Here is a 12,070-nt window from a genome sequence, read left to right on the forward strand (position 1 = left end):
CGGGGTCCCGTGGGGAAGGATGCCTCGAGGCGGCGCAATGTTGCTGCATGACCGCGTAAATAGTATCAGCTTCATCCGCAAGCGCCACACAATCCGCGGTTTCCAACCATGCGAGGGCCGCCTGTACCTGCTCAGGCAACTGGCTCAGGAACACCTCCCGAAAGAGGAAACATTGTGGTTCGGACCCGAGGAGTGTGAGCATCTGGCTCATTAACTCCGACGGCTTGGAGTCGCCTAGCCCGGGCAGCGTGAGCAATCGTCGTGCACGCTCCACCTTCATGAGGCCGAAAACCTGAAGTAGCCGCGCCTTAAGGGTATCATACTTGCTGTTGGCCGGGGGGTTTTCCAGCAGGTTGATGATCCTCGAAGCCGTGGAGCTGTCGAGTGCGGAGACCACGTAGAGATACCGGGTCTGATCCACCACGATATTCTGAAGCTCGAACTGAGCCTCCGCTTGCACAAACCAGGAGGCCGCCTGTTGTTCCCAAAACCGAGGGAGCTTCAAAGCCACTGCGTTCGCATCCATCGTGTCACTGCGTCTCGCTTCTTCCGCGAAGATCGTCCGCAAAGATTCGGGGTCACCACTGTAGGAATTGCCAAATTCCTATCTAAAGTACTGAGACCAGGCAACTCTGGTAATTAAACGGTGTTTAATACAAACTGGTGGAAGTAACAGTTAAAACGCAAGAGAACTAAACAACAGGTGTTTGCTTAAGGCTGACTCAACGAGGACTGATTCTGGAAGCTTCCCCGCATGACGTCATCACATTTCCCGCCGTTGGGAACATCACGTGACCTGCGTGATGACGTCATCGCGTTCGGTCTACATCTTAAAGGGACCGCGTTATTTACATACAGCAAACAAATACAGGTACCGATTCACTCTGTTAAAGGCAATTATGTACATACATATAAGAGTCCCTTGGTGGCTCTGCCACCAAACCAGAGAAATGGAAGCCATAGATTGCAAAGACTTCTCAGATAAATTGGAGTGAGACCATGGAAAGGATTTAAAGAGCAGGTCAAGGACCTGAAAACTGATTTGCAGGGGGCTAGTGAACCTTGGCAAGGAGGCATAATAGCTACGTGGGATCTTATGTGGGAGAGAACTTGGGCTGGAGAGCTCAGCATTATCTGGTTTGTGGAGGTGGGAGGCTGGTAATCCTTGAAATGATGAAGTCGTGGGTAAGGGTTTCAGCAGCAGTATAAGTGAAGTGGGGTGTACTCTTTTGTGTGGGCACTAAACCAAATAAACTGTAACTAAACTTAAAACATTAAATGAAACTTAATAACTTAAATTAAAATTTGGTTGGCCGGGGTGATGATGCACTCCAGTCCCCACAGTGCCCACTGGTCGCGGAAGGCCTCAAGCGTGCCGACGGACACCGTGTGCTCCATCTCCAGGGCCACCCGGGCGCGAACATGGCCGCGGAAGAGAGGCAGGCAGTCAGGCTGTATGACCCCCTCGACTGCCCGCTGCCTGGACCAGTTAATGGTTACTTTGGCCAGGCCCAGGAGCAGTCCTACGAGGAGGTCCTCCGATCTGCCCGCTCCCCTCCGCACTGGGTGACCAAAGATCAGGAGCGTGGGACTGAAGTGCAGCCAAAAATTGAGGAGCAGCCCCTTCAAATAATGGAAGAGGGGCTGCAACCTCTCACACTCAATGTAAATGTGGAACACGGACTCCTCCAGGCCGCAGAAAAGGCAGGCGGCCATGAAGTGGGGTGTAGATCAGTAATGTTCCAGGGGTGGAATAAGGCTGTTCCGGAGAGGGACCAGACATAGGTTTTAAGGTTCATCTTGGGACCAAATCGACTGTTAAGGATAGTGTCCGGATGATTAAAATAGTAGAGGTTCAAGGATGCAGCCTTGGAGTTCGCTGGAAGTGACCATGTGGACACAGTAGGAACAATCATTGGAAAATATGTTGGGGCATGTATGAAAGAGCCTTGCCATGGAGGAGAACCATAGACAAGAAGTGGTATAGATCAATAGTTCTGAGGATGACACAGGTCAAAAAGCACAAACAGGGACAGCAAGCCACACTCATCATCACACAAGATGTGATTGGTGACTTTGACTAGAGCAGTTTCACTACTGTAAGTTTGTTAAAAACAAGATTATAGGGAATTGTCCAGGCAGAAGTGAGATAGTTAAGTGAGTAGCTGGATGGCAACAATGCATTCAAGGACCTTGGAAAGGAAGGGCAAGTTAGAGGAGCAGCTGTAGGGTTAACATGTGAAGGTGAAGAGAGCGTGATGGATGCCCCTGATCTGGAAACAAAGAAGTTCAGCTTCGGCCCCTTTCTGTCAGCTGTGAAACTCAGAAAAACTATCAGCTGATTTGAGCCCTGCACCAAGAGATAGCAGTATGATGAAAATTGAATTTGTTTTCTGTGGTTTCTCTTATTTTTGCTTAGTCCTAAATAACACACTCACAATGGAGGGAACACTGTAAATGAGATGTCTCTAATTCTGCCACAGCACCTCTTTGAAGGGGACCAACTTGTTAAGATGCTAATGTATTGATTGGGGCAGGATGCAGCAATAAAACTGCTTGTTGTTGATCAGAAATCAATTAATTTAAAGGTGCTTAGAATCAGATGTGAATGAAACATATTGTAGGTTGAAATTGTATAAAAATTATAAACTCAGACGATGTATATTTGCAGTTCTCCTCAATACTCCTAGGTGATCAATCTCATGCCTTTGCATCTATCGGTTGTAAAGATTGCTGATATTGTTCAATTGACCCTCTTTATCTGATAGACCTAGCATCAAAGCAAGTGCTTATCTTTGAAAGAGATTATGAATATTTAAAGAGGACACCTACCTTCAAACCCTACAACTGTTTCTCTAACTTGCCCTCTCTTTTTAAGGGCCTTGATGAATTCACACCTGTGTACAGTTTTGCTCTCCTTACCTAAGGAAGGATATACTTGCCTTAAAGGGAGTGCAACAAAGGTTCACTCGACTGATTCCTGGGATGGGGGGATTATCCTATGAGGATAGATTGAGTAGACTAGGCCTATATTCCCTAGAGTTTAGAAGAATGAGAGGTGACCTCATTGAAAAGTATAACATTCTTAGGGGCTTGACAGAGTAGATGCTGGGAAGATGTTTTCCCTAGCTGGGGAGTCTAGAACTAGGGGTCACAGTCTCAGAATAAGGGGTCGGCCATTTAGGACTGAGATGAGGAGAAATTTCTTCACTCAAAGGGTTGTGACTCTTTGGAATTCTCTACCCCAGAGGGCTGTGGATGCTGAGTCGTTGAGTATATTCAAGACAGAGATTGATAGATTTTTGGATACTAAGGGAACCAAGGGATATGGGGATAGTGCAGGAAAGTGGAGTTGAGGTAGAAGATCAGCCATGATCCTATTGAATGGCAGAGCAGACTCGAAGGGCCGAATGGCCTACTCCTGCTCCTATTTCTTATGTTGCCAATGCAATTTATCGTGCCATGGTATATGAGGTAAATAGGCTCCATAGCTTCAGCTTATTTAAAGATTTTATTTGGTTTTCAAATTCTGTAAGAATTCCAAGGGCTTGCTGACTGGTTTATTTGATTAACCTCTTGTGGACTATTTCCATATTTCCAGTTCTGTTTTGAACTGTTCATTATCTTGCCTACACAACACTGTTCATGAATAAATCTGCTTAATAGTTTAGCCTATTACAAATAATATCTGGTGTGGCAGGTATTATCGGTCTTTTGAAGTGACGTTAGACATAGTGGAACCCAATGTACTATTCAATAGTAATAGTAAATTTACAATAAATAGGAAGATTATTCCCCCAGTCATATGCAATATCCCATATAGTAAACACTTTTGATTAAGTTGTTGATCATAGAGAATACAGATGTCTATGGAAGCTGCCTTTCACGGTAACAGTGAGAAAAAGTATTGAGAGCGAACCATAATGGGGAGTTCCTCTATGTTTTGCAGCTATCTGAAATATGCTGAGGTAACTACCACAATGTAATCCACTTGAGCATTATCCAGATCAATACAGTTGTCAAGAATTTTTTTAAAACCCTTCTTCTTCTTAGGCAGTCCCTCGGAACCGAGGATGACTTGCTTCCACACTAAAAATGAGTTCTCAGGTGACTGATGAGTCCAATGCGGAACCTACAGTCTCTGTCACAGGTGGGGCAGGTGGTGGTTGAAGGGGCGGGTGGGTGGGTGGGGTGCTTGGGTTGACGTGCACTCCTTCCACTATTTGCGCTTGGCTTCTACTTGCTCCCGGCAAAGAGACTCGAGGTGTTCGGTGCCTTCCCGGATGTTTCTCCTCCACTTTGTGTGGCCTTGGGCCAGGGATTCCCAGGTGTCGGTGGGGATGTTGATATATCTGTAGTTGGAACTCATTGTGAAGATAGCTGCTCTTTTCTCTTCTGGTCAAGCAGCATCTGTGGAGAGAGAAACAGACTTAATGTTTCGTGTCGATGACCTTTCATCAGAACTGAAAAAAGTTAGAGATATAACAGGTTTTAAGCAAGTGCAGAGGCATGCAAAAGGGGCGAGGGGAGGAAAGAACAAAAGGGAAGGTCTGTGATAGGGTGGAAGGCAGGAGAGATTAAAAGACAAAAGAGATGATGGTGCGAGGCAAAAGGAGATGGTAATGGGACAAGTAAAGGAATAAAAGATGGGTCTAGAAGAGATGTAAATTGGGAATAGCAGAATCATCAACAGCTGCCATCTGAAAAAATAGGGGCAGAGGTTATGATCTGAAATTGTTGAACTCAATGTTGAGTCTGGAAGGCTGTAAAGTGCCTAATCAAAAGATGGGGTGCTGTTCCTCGAGCTTACGTTGGGCTTCATTGGAACAGTATAGGACGTGAAGACAGAGAGGTCAGAGTGGGAGTGGAGTGGAGAATTAAAGTGGCAGGCAACTGGAAGCTCAGGGTCACGCTGACCGTCCAGCAGTTACTGAAACGCACACCCTTCAGATGAAATGTTAAACCAAGCTCTTCTTTGCCTGTCCCAGTGATCAGGGAGATATTAAGGATCCCTTGACAATAATCCAAGAAGAGGATATAGTTCCTCTAAAAGCCTGACTAAATTCCTCCCTTAATCAATACCTCCAAAAAACAGATTTACTGGTTATTCGTGTCATTGCTGTTTGTAGGATCTTGTGTGCAAAATGGCTACCACAATTACCAAAATACATCCCTGCATTTAGAAATAATTCATTCTATATTAAACACTTTGCAACATCTCTTAGATATGTAAGGTGCCATATAAATGCAAATCTTTCTTTCTAGCAGAAATAATGGCAAATGTGAAGAAAATCAAATAATCACTTAGGAGAATGGAAATAAAATCAGAAAATGCTCATAATACACAGCAGGATTGTCAGCATTGGTAAAGAAAAAAGGCAGGTTAATGTTTCAGGTTTAAGATTCGGCATCAAAAGTGGGGCACTTATGTTACTTCTACTAGTTCCAAGACCAAGATCAGCTGGTTGAAGGAAATCTATATTGCTGATATACAGACCAAATCTTTCACTTACAAAGTATAGATGAAGAAGGAAGTTCAGCCAATTCACCTCATCCTTCTATAAAAACCTGTAATCCCTCATCGCTGTCCCTTGAATGAGTCCAGAGAGTTTTTGCCCCAATCTACTCAGAGGACCATTTCAAGTATTAATCACTCTTTTGGACTGAGCCCTTGTCTGCCTGTTCAGGTGGATGTAAAAGATCCAGTGGCACTATCCAAAGAAGGGCAGGGGAATTTTCTCTATGTCTTTGCCAACATTTATCCCTCAACCAATATCACCAAAAACAGATTAACTGGTCATTTATCTCAATGCTGTTTGTGGGACCGTGCTGTGAGCAGGATGGCTGCCACATTCACCAACATATTAGTGACTGCACTTCAAAAATAATTCATTGGCTGCAAAGCACTTTGGGAAATCCTGAAGATATGAAAGGTGTTAAATAAGTGCAATTTCTTTTTTCTTTCTTTATATGAAGTGTTTCCAGACATCAATCCTGAACTGGCCTTTTAACAGCTTAATCTTCAGTGGATTAATTTAATGCTCTGGATTAATCTTTTCTATTCTGTGCAGTATTTCATATACGGTCACCTGGTCACCTCTCATTTCCTTACTTTCAAGGCTGAAGGGTGTGAGTCTTTCTAACCATTGCTCATAATTCCGTTTTTTGAACTAGGGAAGAGTCTCATGCCCCTTCTCTGCTTCCAGGGCTTGGATATTTTGCTTATGGCTCAGAACCAGAACTGAATGCAGCACTCAACATGCAGCCTACCCAGGGCGTTACATCATGATGGCTTCAAATTTGTACTTTACTGATTTAGCAAATAGTTCAACATTCAGCTTGCTTCGTTGCTTGACATTCTGCAATACAAGACTTGGTCATTGTTGAGGCTACATCTCTTTCAGCCTCTGTCCTAGTTGATTCAACACCATTCATTAAGTAAGTATGTTCATTTTTTCTTCACTATGTAACGCTTGGCACTTATCTTGAATGAATTTCGTAGTTCTGCCAACTTGCAAATTTTTTAGGACCTTGGCTCCTTCATCAGACTTGACTGACCAACTTGCATTTCATTTTTGAATCTTGGTGATTTTTGTAGGTTAGAAGCAATAAGTACCTACCACCAATCCCTGAGACTTCACTTAATATATCGCCACAGCTTGACATCACTTCCATAACTAGTACTCACTTACTTTATTTCAGGCATTTCCTTATCCACCTCCAAATTTTACTTAGAATATCCCCTGCATTAAGCTTGTGCATAAGCCCTTCATGCAGAACCTTATCAAAGGCTTGTAGTGCTTTCCAACATCAGTTTGGGATGTCACTTCCTGCAAAAATAGTCAGTCAAGGAGCTAGTTCGGGCAGAATCTCTTCCTCCTGAAGCTATTTTGGCTGTCATTTACTAGGTGTTGGACAACCCATGATATTGTGCCTCTCATATAGCTAATCCTCACCTTTGTTTGTAAAGATAAATTTCATTACTTTGCCAGTTATTAAGATAAGACTAATTGGTGTAAGACTATTTGGTGTAAGAATGGGGCTGTACTTACCTGGGTTTGTTTTACCGTCTTTTTTGAAATTAGATTCCATATTGGCCTGTTTCCAATCCTTGTCTTCATTGACTATCTCGTAATTTCCTTGGTATATTCAAAGAAAGCATTAGTGTTTCAACTGTGTAAGAAACACAAGCCAATTGTTTTTTCCATTGATACTTAAGTTCCCATATGTTGGTTAACTCTATCAGCAATATTTTGTATATTCTTGTTGTTGGTATAGATATATTATTGTGCTATTGTTACACTGAATTTATTTAGAAGTAGTAGTTTTGGAGATTTTTTGCATTTTATGGAAAATCAGAAATGTTTTGAAAAGGAGAATTAGAATGTCTGCTAAAGCAATAAAGAGGCCAGAGTCAATTTGGATAGATTAATTTTTATTTTAAAAGTTGAATAATAATGTGAGCTTCCTTGAAAAGTAAATGATCTTCTGATCTGTTAGTATGTGTGTTATCCTTTAGTGAACAAGCAATATTTTTGTTACATTGTATGGCCCGGAATTTCTAACCTGATGCTGTCCTGCTCACTATTTACTACGTTGCCAAGTTTTGTATTGTCCGCAAACTTCAAAATTGTACTTCCTTTACCCAAGTCCAGGTCATTCATATATAACAAGAGAAACAACAGTCTTAATACCAACCCACTGCATACCTCTCTCCAGTCAGTAAAAACATCAGTTCACCACTACTCTCTGCCTCCTATCCCTTAGCCAATTACATACCCAAGTTACCACCGTCCCTTTAATATCATATGCTTCTATTTTCCGACTAAGTTTGTTATATGGTACTTTATAAAATGCCTTTTGAAAGTCCATATATACAACATTTACTGCACTACCTTCATCAGCCCTCCCTGTTAACTCATCAAAGAACTCAATCAGGTTAGTCAGATATGATTTGCCTTTAAGAAATCCGTGCTGGCTGTCCCTTATTAACTCATGCTTCTCCAAGTGAAAATGAATTTTGTCCTTGACAATGGTTTCTAGTAGCTTTCCCACCACTGACATTAGACTGATTGGCCTGTAGTTACAAGGTTTATCTTAATACGTTAAAGATAGCAGTTTAAATGGCTGGCCCATTTTATTCAAAATAATCCATTTCAGATGCTTGGCCCCCTATTGTTCAAATGGCCCCAGCCAGCCTTGCTTATGAAAATAACAGGAAGGATACTGGGCCTTTGTGAGCTAACTCTTCAAAAATCCTGATCCTGAACTCATAACGTAAACATATAGCTTAACCAAAAGTCTTTCCTAGGTCAAAGAGCCAACAACCTCTAATCATGACAAGTGAGCATAATGATGCTCAAACATGCATTGGTTAAAACATGTCAATCATAACAGCTTGGTGGCTTAATGTGATAGTACCTTGCCCAACAGATTGGCAGAAATGGGTTTCCCATCTCAGTTGAGATTGCTATAGAGGCTTTAATACTGTGTTGAGGTGACAATCTTGGTTGCATTTCAATATGTCCTACTTGCTGGTACAGAGTAACATGAGTAGAGGTTGTGGAATTGTTCAGTTGCCCATTGACGCTAAAAGCAAAATTTAAGGTTGTTCTTGCGATTCTTGGAAATCACAGAATAAATCAGAGCCTTTAAACTAAATATTCACTGTGTTGCTGCAACTTAGTGGTATGTTTTGCTAATTCCAATTAAATCACAGTGCCTGTTTATTGTTAGTATAAAGCCAATAGAAAACATAAATGTATTAAAATGGAATAACTAAAAGAAAGGAAGTAATAACGTGTTATTTTTAGAGCTATAGCCAGACCTCCAATGACTTGATGGTTAGGTTGCATGAATAGGACCATAGGAACAGGAGTAGGCCATTCAGCTCCTCGAGCCTGCTCCACCATTCAATTAGATCATGGCTGATCTGTACCTCAACTCCATTTACCTGCCTAATTTAACATTAACATACATGCAATACACCTGAACTATTGAATCAATTAATAGTCATCAATGCAAAAAAATGTGAGCAATGAATCCATGCCCAGTGGCAAGGTAATTTATTCTAATTCCAGCAATACATGAGCTTCAAATTGAACAATCATGCAGTTATTTCTGTTAGAATACGAAGTGGAACACTGCCTTACAGTAATGGAGTGTTTTGGCTTGAAATGAATTGGAAGCTAACATACAACATTTCCTTCCACAACAAGTTCACCTAGTATTGGTGGGATATAGTATTGTTGAATTTTGCCAAGGAATGCACAACACATTCTCCCATTATCGTAGCCATCATCCCAGATAAAAAGGGCATTAGGAAGGCAAGAGCAGCACTTTAGGGAGGAACAGTAAAGAAAAGCTGATGGAAAATGTATCCCATCTCAAAAATGCATGCCTGTGTGCTCTAATATAGAATGGAAGGTATGGAACTTGTGGTTTCTGAGAAGTTCACTGTATCATATTGTGTGTACCGTTCTCCATTTTTTGGAGTGCTTAAACTTTGAAATGAGAATCTCCTTGAATGGACAATACTGATGTTCATAGGAAATCTGGAATCCCAGACAGCATAGATCTTTTGAAAGGCTTTTCGGCGAGCAGTGAACAAAATGAAAATCTGTAGACCCTGTTAATCAAAAAAAAGCAATATTTTAGGAAATCAGCATCGTCAGAAAACAATGCTGTAAAATGATTTAACAAAAAAATACAATTTGGCTGTCAGAATTGTAGCCTGTATTTACTAATGTATTAAATTTTTCTAATTACAAAAAACTAGGAAATCCAGATTCATCATCATTATCCTACTCAGCAAAATCATGGCAGCACCCAGTCTTTGCTGCAGGATTTCCTCAGGGTAGCGTCCTCAGTCCAACTATCTTCAGTCGCTTCATCACAGATCTTTCCTCCGACATAAGGTTCAGAGCGGGCTGTTTGCTGATGATTCCAGCGTTCAGTTCCATTCACAACTCCACTGATAATGAAGCAGCCCCATGCCAACCAACAGCGAGGCCTGGACAACATCCAGGCTTGGGCTGACAAATGGGAAATAACATTCACGGCACTTAATTGCCAGGCAATGATCACCTCCAACAAGAAAAAGCCCAACCACCTCCCCGTGACCTTCAACAGCACCATCCCTTATCATCAACATCTTGGGGATCATCATTGACCAGGATTTGTAATGGACCAGACATATAAACACCATGGCTACAAGAACAGGATAGAGACTGGGTACTATGTGACAAGTGGCGGACCTCCTGACCCCTCAAAGCCTCTTCACCATCTACAAGGCTCAATTCAGGACTGAGCTAGAATGATCAGCACTCGCTTGGATGGGTGCAACTGTAACATCACTCAAGAAGCTCAACACTATTCAGAACAGAGCAGTCTAGTTGATCAGAACCTCAACCACTAAATTCAATATTCACTTCTCTACCATCAATGTACTGTGGCTGCAGTATGTGCAATCTACCATGTACTGCAACAACTCACCAGGATTGCTTCAGGAGCACCTCCCAGCCATGTGATCTCTGTTACAGAGAAGGACAAGAGTTGCAATATCATGGGCATACCATCACCTACAAGTTCCCCTCCAAATCAAACACCATCCTGACTTGAGCATATAGCTTTATTCCTTCATCAGCATTGGGTCAGAATCCTGGAATCCCCTACCTAACACCATCATAGGTGCACCATCACCGCAAGGGCTGCAATGGTTGAAGTGATTGGTCCGCCACCACTTTCTTAGGGCAACTAGGGACGGGCAATAAATATCGCCTTGTTAGTATTGCCCACATCTAGGGAACAAATGATAAAAATCCATGCACATGTTAAAAAATAAACCTTTTTAGGGCATCCCATCATAATGTTACTTCAAACTGATTCTCCTACGCCATTTATCCCTTGCTGAGTTACTTCCCACCAGATATTCTTACTGAGACTGGGAGGATAGGATAGTCTGGGTTATCATTTTCTCATATAAATAGTTGCCTCCTTGCAAATGGAACTCCTAATTTCCCTGTGGCATTCTATCTATCAAGGTAAAATCAAGGCTAATGTAACCCTACTATTTAAAAAAGGTGGTAGAGAGAAAACAGGGAATTACAGACCGGTAAGCCTGACATTGGTAGTGGGGAAAATGCTAGAGTCCATTATAAAAGATGTAATAGCAGAGCACTTGGAAAACAGTGACAGGATCGGACAAAGTCAACATGGATTTACAGAAGGTAAATCATGCTTGACTAATCTACTGGAATTTTTTGAGGATGTAACTGGTAGAATAGATGAGGGAGAACCAGTGGATGTGGTGTATTTGGACTTTCAGAAGGCTTTCGATAAGGTCCCGCATAAGAGAGTAGCACGCAAAGTTAAAGCACATGGGATTGGGGGTAAGGTACTGACTTGGATAGAGAACTGGTTGGCAGACAGGAAGCAAAGAGTTGGAATAAACGGGTCTTTTTCCAAGTGGCAGGCAGTGACTAGTGGGGTACCGCAGGGATCAGTGCTAGGACCCCAGTTATTCACAATATATATTAATGATCTAGACGAGGGAACTAGATGTAGTATCTCCAAGTTTGCAGATGACACAAAGCTGGGTGGGCATGTGTGCTGTGAGGAGGATGCAGAGAAACTCCAGTATGATTTGGACAGGTTGGGTAATTGGGCAGATGCATGGCAGATGCAGTATAATGTGGATAAATGCGAGGTTATCCACTTTGGTGACAAAAACAGGAAGGCAGATTATTATCTGAACGGCAATAGATTGGGAAAAGGGGAAGTGCAACGAGACCTGGGTGTCCTTGTGCACCAGTCGCTGAAGATAAGCATGCAGGTGCAGCAGGCGGTTAAGAAGGCAAATGGTATGTTGGCCTTCATAGCAAGAGGATTCTAGTACAGGAGCAAGGATGTCTTGCTGCAGTTGTACAGGGCCTTGGTGAGACCACACCTTGAGTATTGTGTGCAGTTTTGGTCGCCTTATCTGAGGTAGGATGTTCTTGCCATGGAGGGAGTGCAGCAAAGATTCACCAGACTGATACCTGGGATGGCAGGAATGACGTATGAAGAGAGA

General features: G+C 42.3%; 1 protein-coding gene across 6 annotated transcripts in view; it reads right to left on the minus strand.

The window, feature by feature from the left end:
* Positions 1-9,029: 9,029 nt before the first annotated feature.
* Positions 9,030-12,070, minus strand: part of adgrg7.1 (adhesion G protein-coupled receptor G7, tandem duplicate 1) — a 92,845-nt gene continuing 89,804 nt past the window's right edge. For 5 of the 6 annotated variants that reach the window (XM_086006972.1, XM_086006974.1, XM_086006976.1 and 2 more), the window contains one exon: positions 9,030-9,628. In XM_086006972.1, the coding sequence (XP_085863098.1) occupies positions 9,410-9,628 (219 nt within the window). In that variant the 3' untranslated portion in view covers positions 9,030-9,409. The remainder of the gene's footprint in view (positions 9,629-12,070) is intronic. The other variant, XM_086006975.1, reaches the window with a different exon arrangement.

This window comes from Somniosus microcephalus, chromosome 14 (assembly GCF_052327205.1).
Source record: "Somniosus microcephalus isolate GS21.2 chromosome 14, FLI_Smic_1.0, whole genome shotgun sequence".
Classification (NCBI taxonomy): Eukaryota; Metazoa; Chordata; class Chondrichthyes; order Squaliformes; family Somniosidae; genus Somniosus; species Somniosus microcephalus.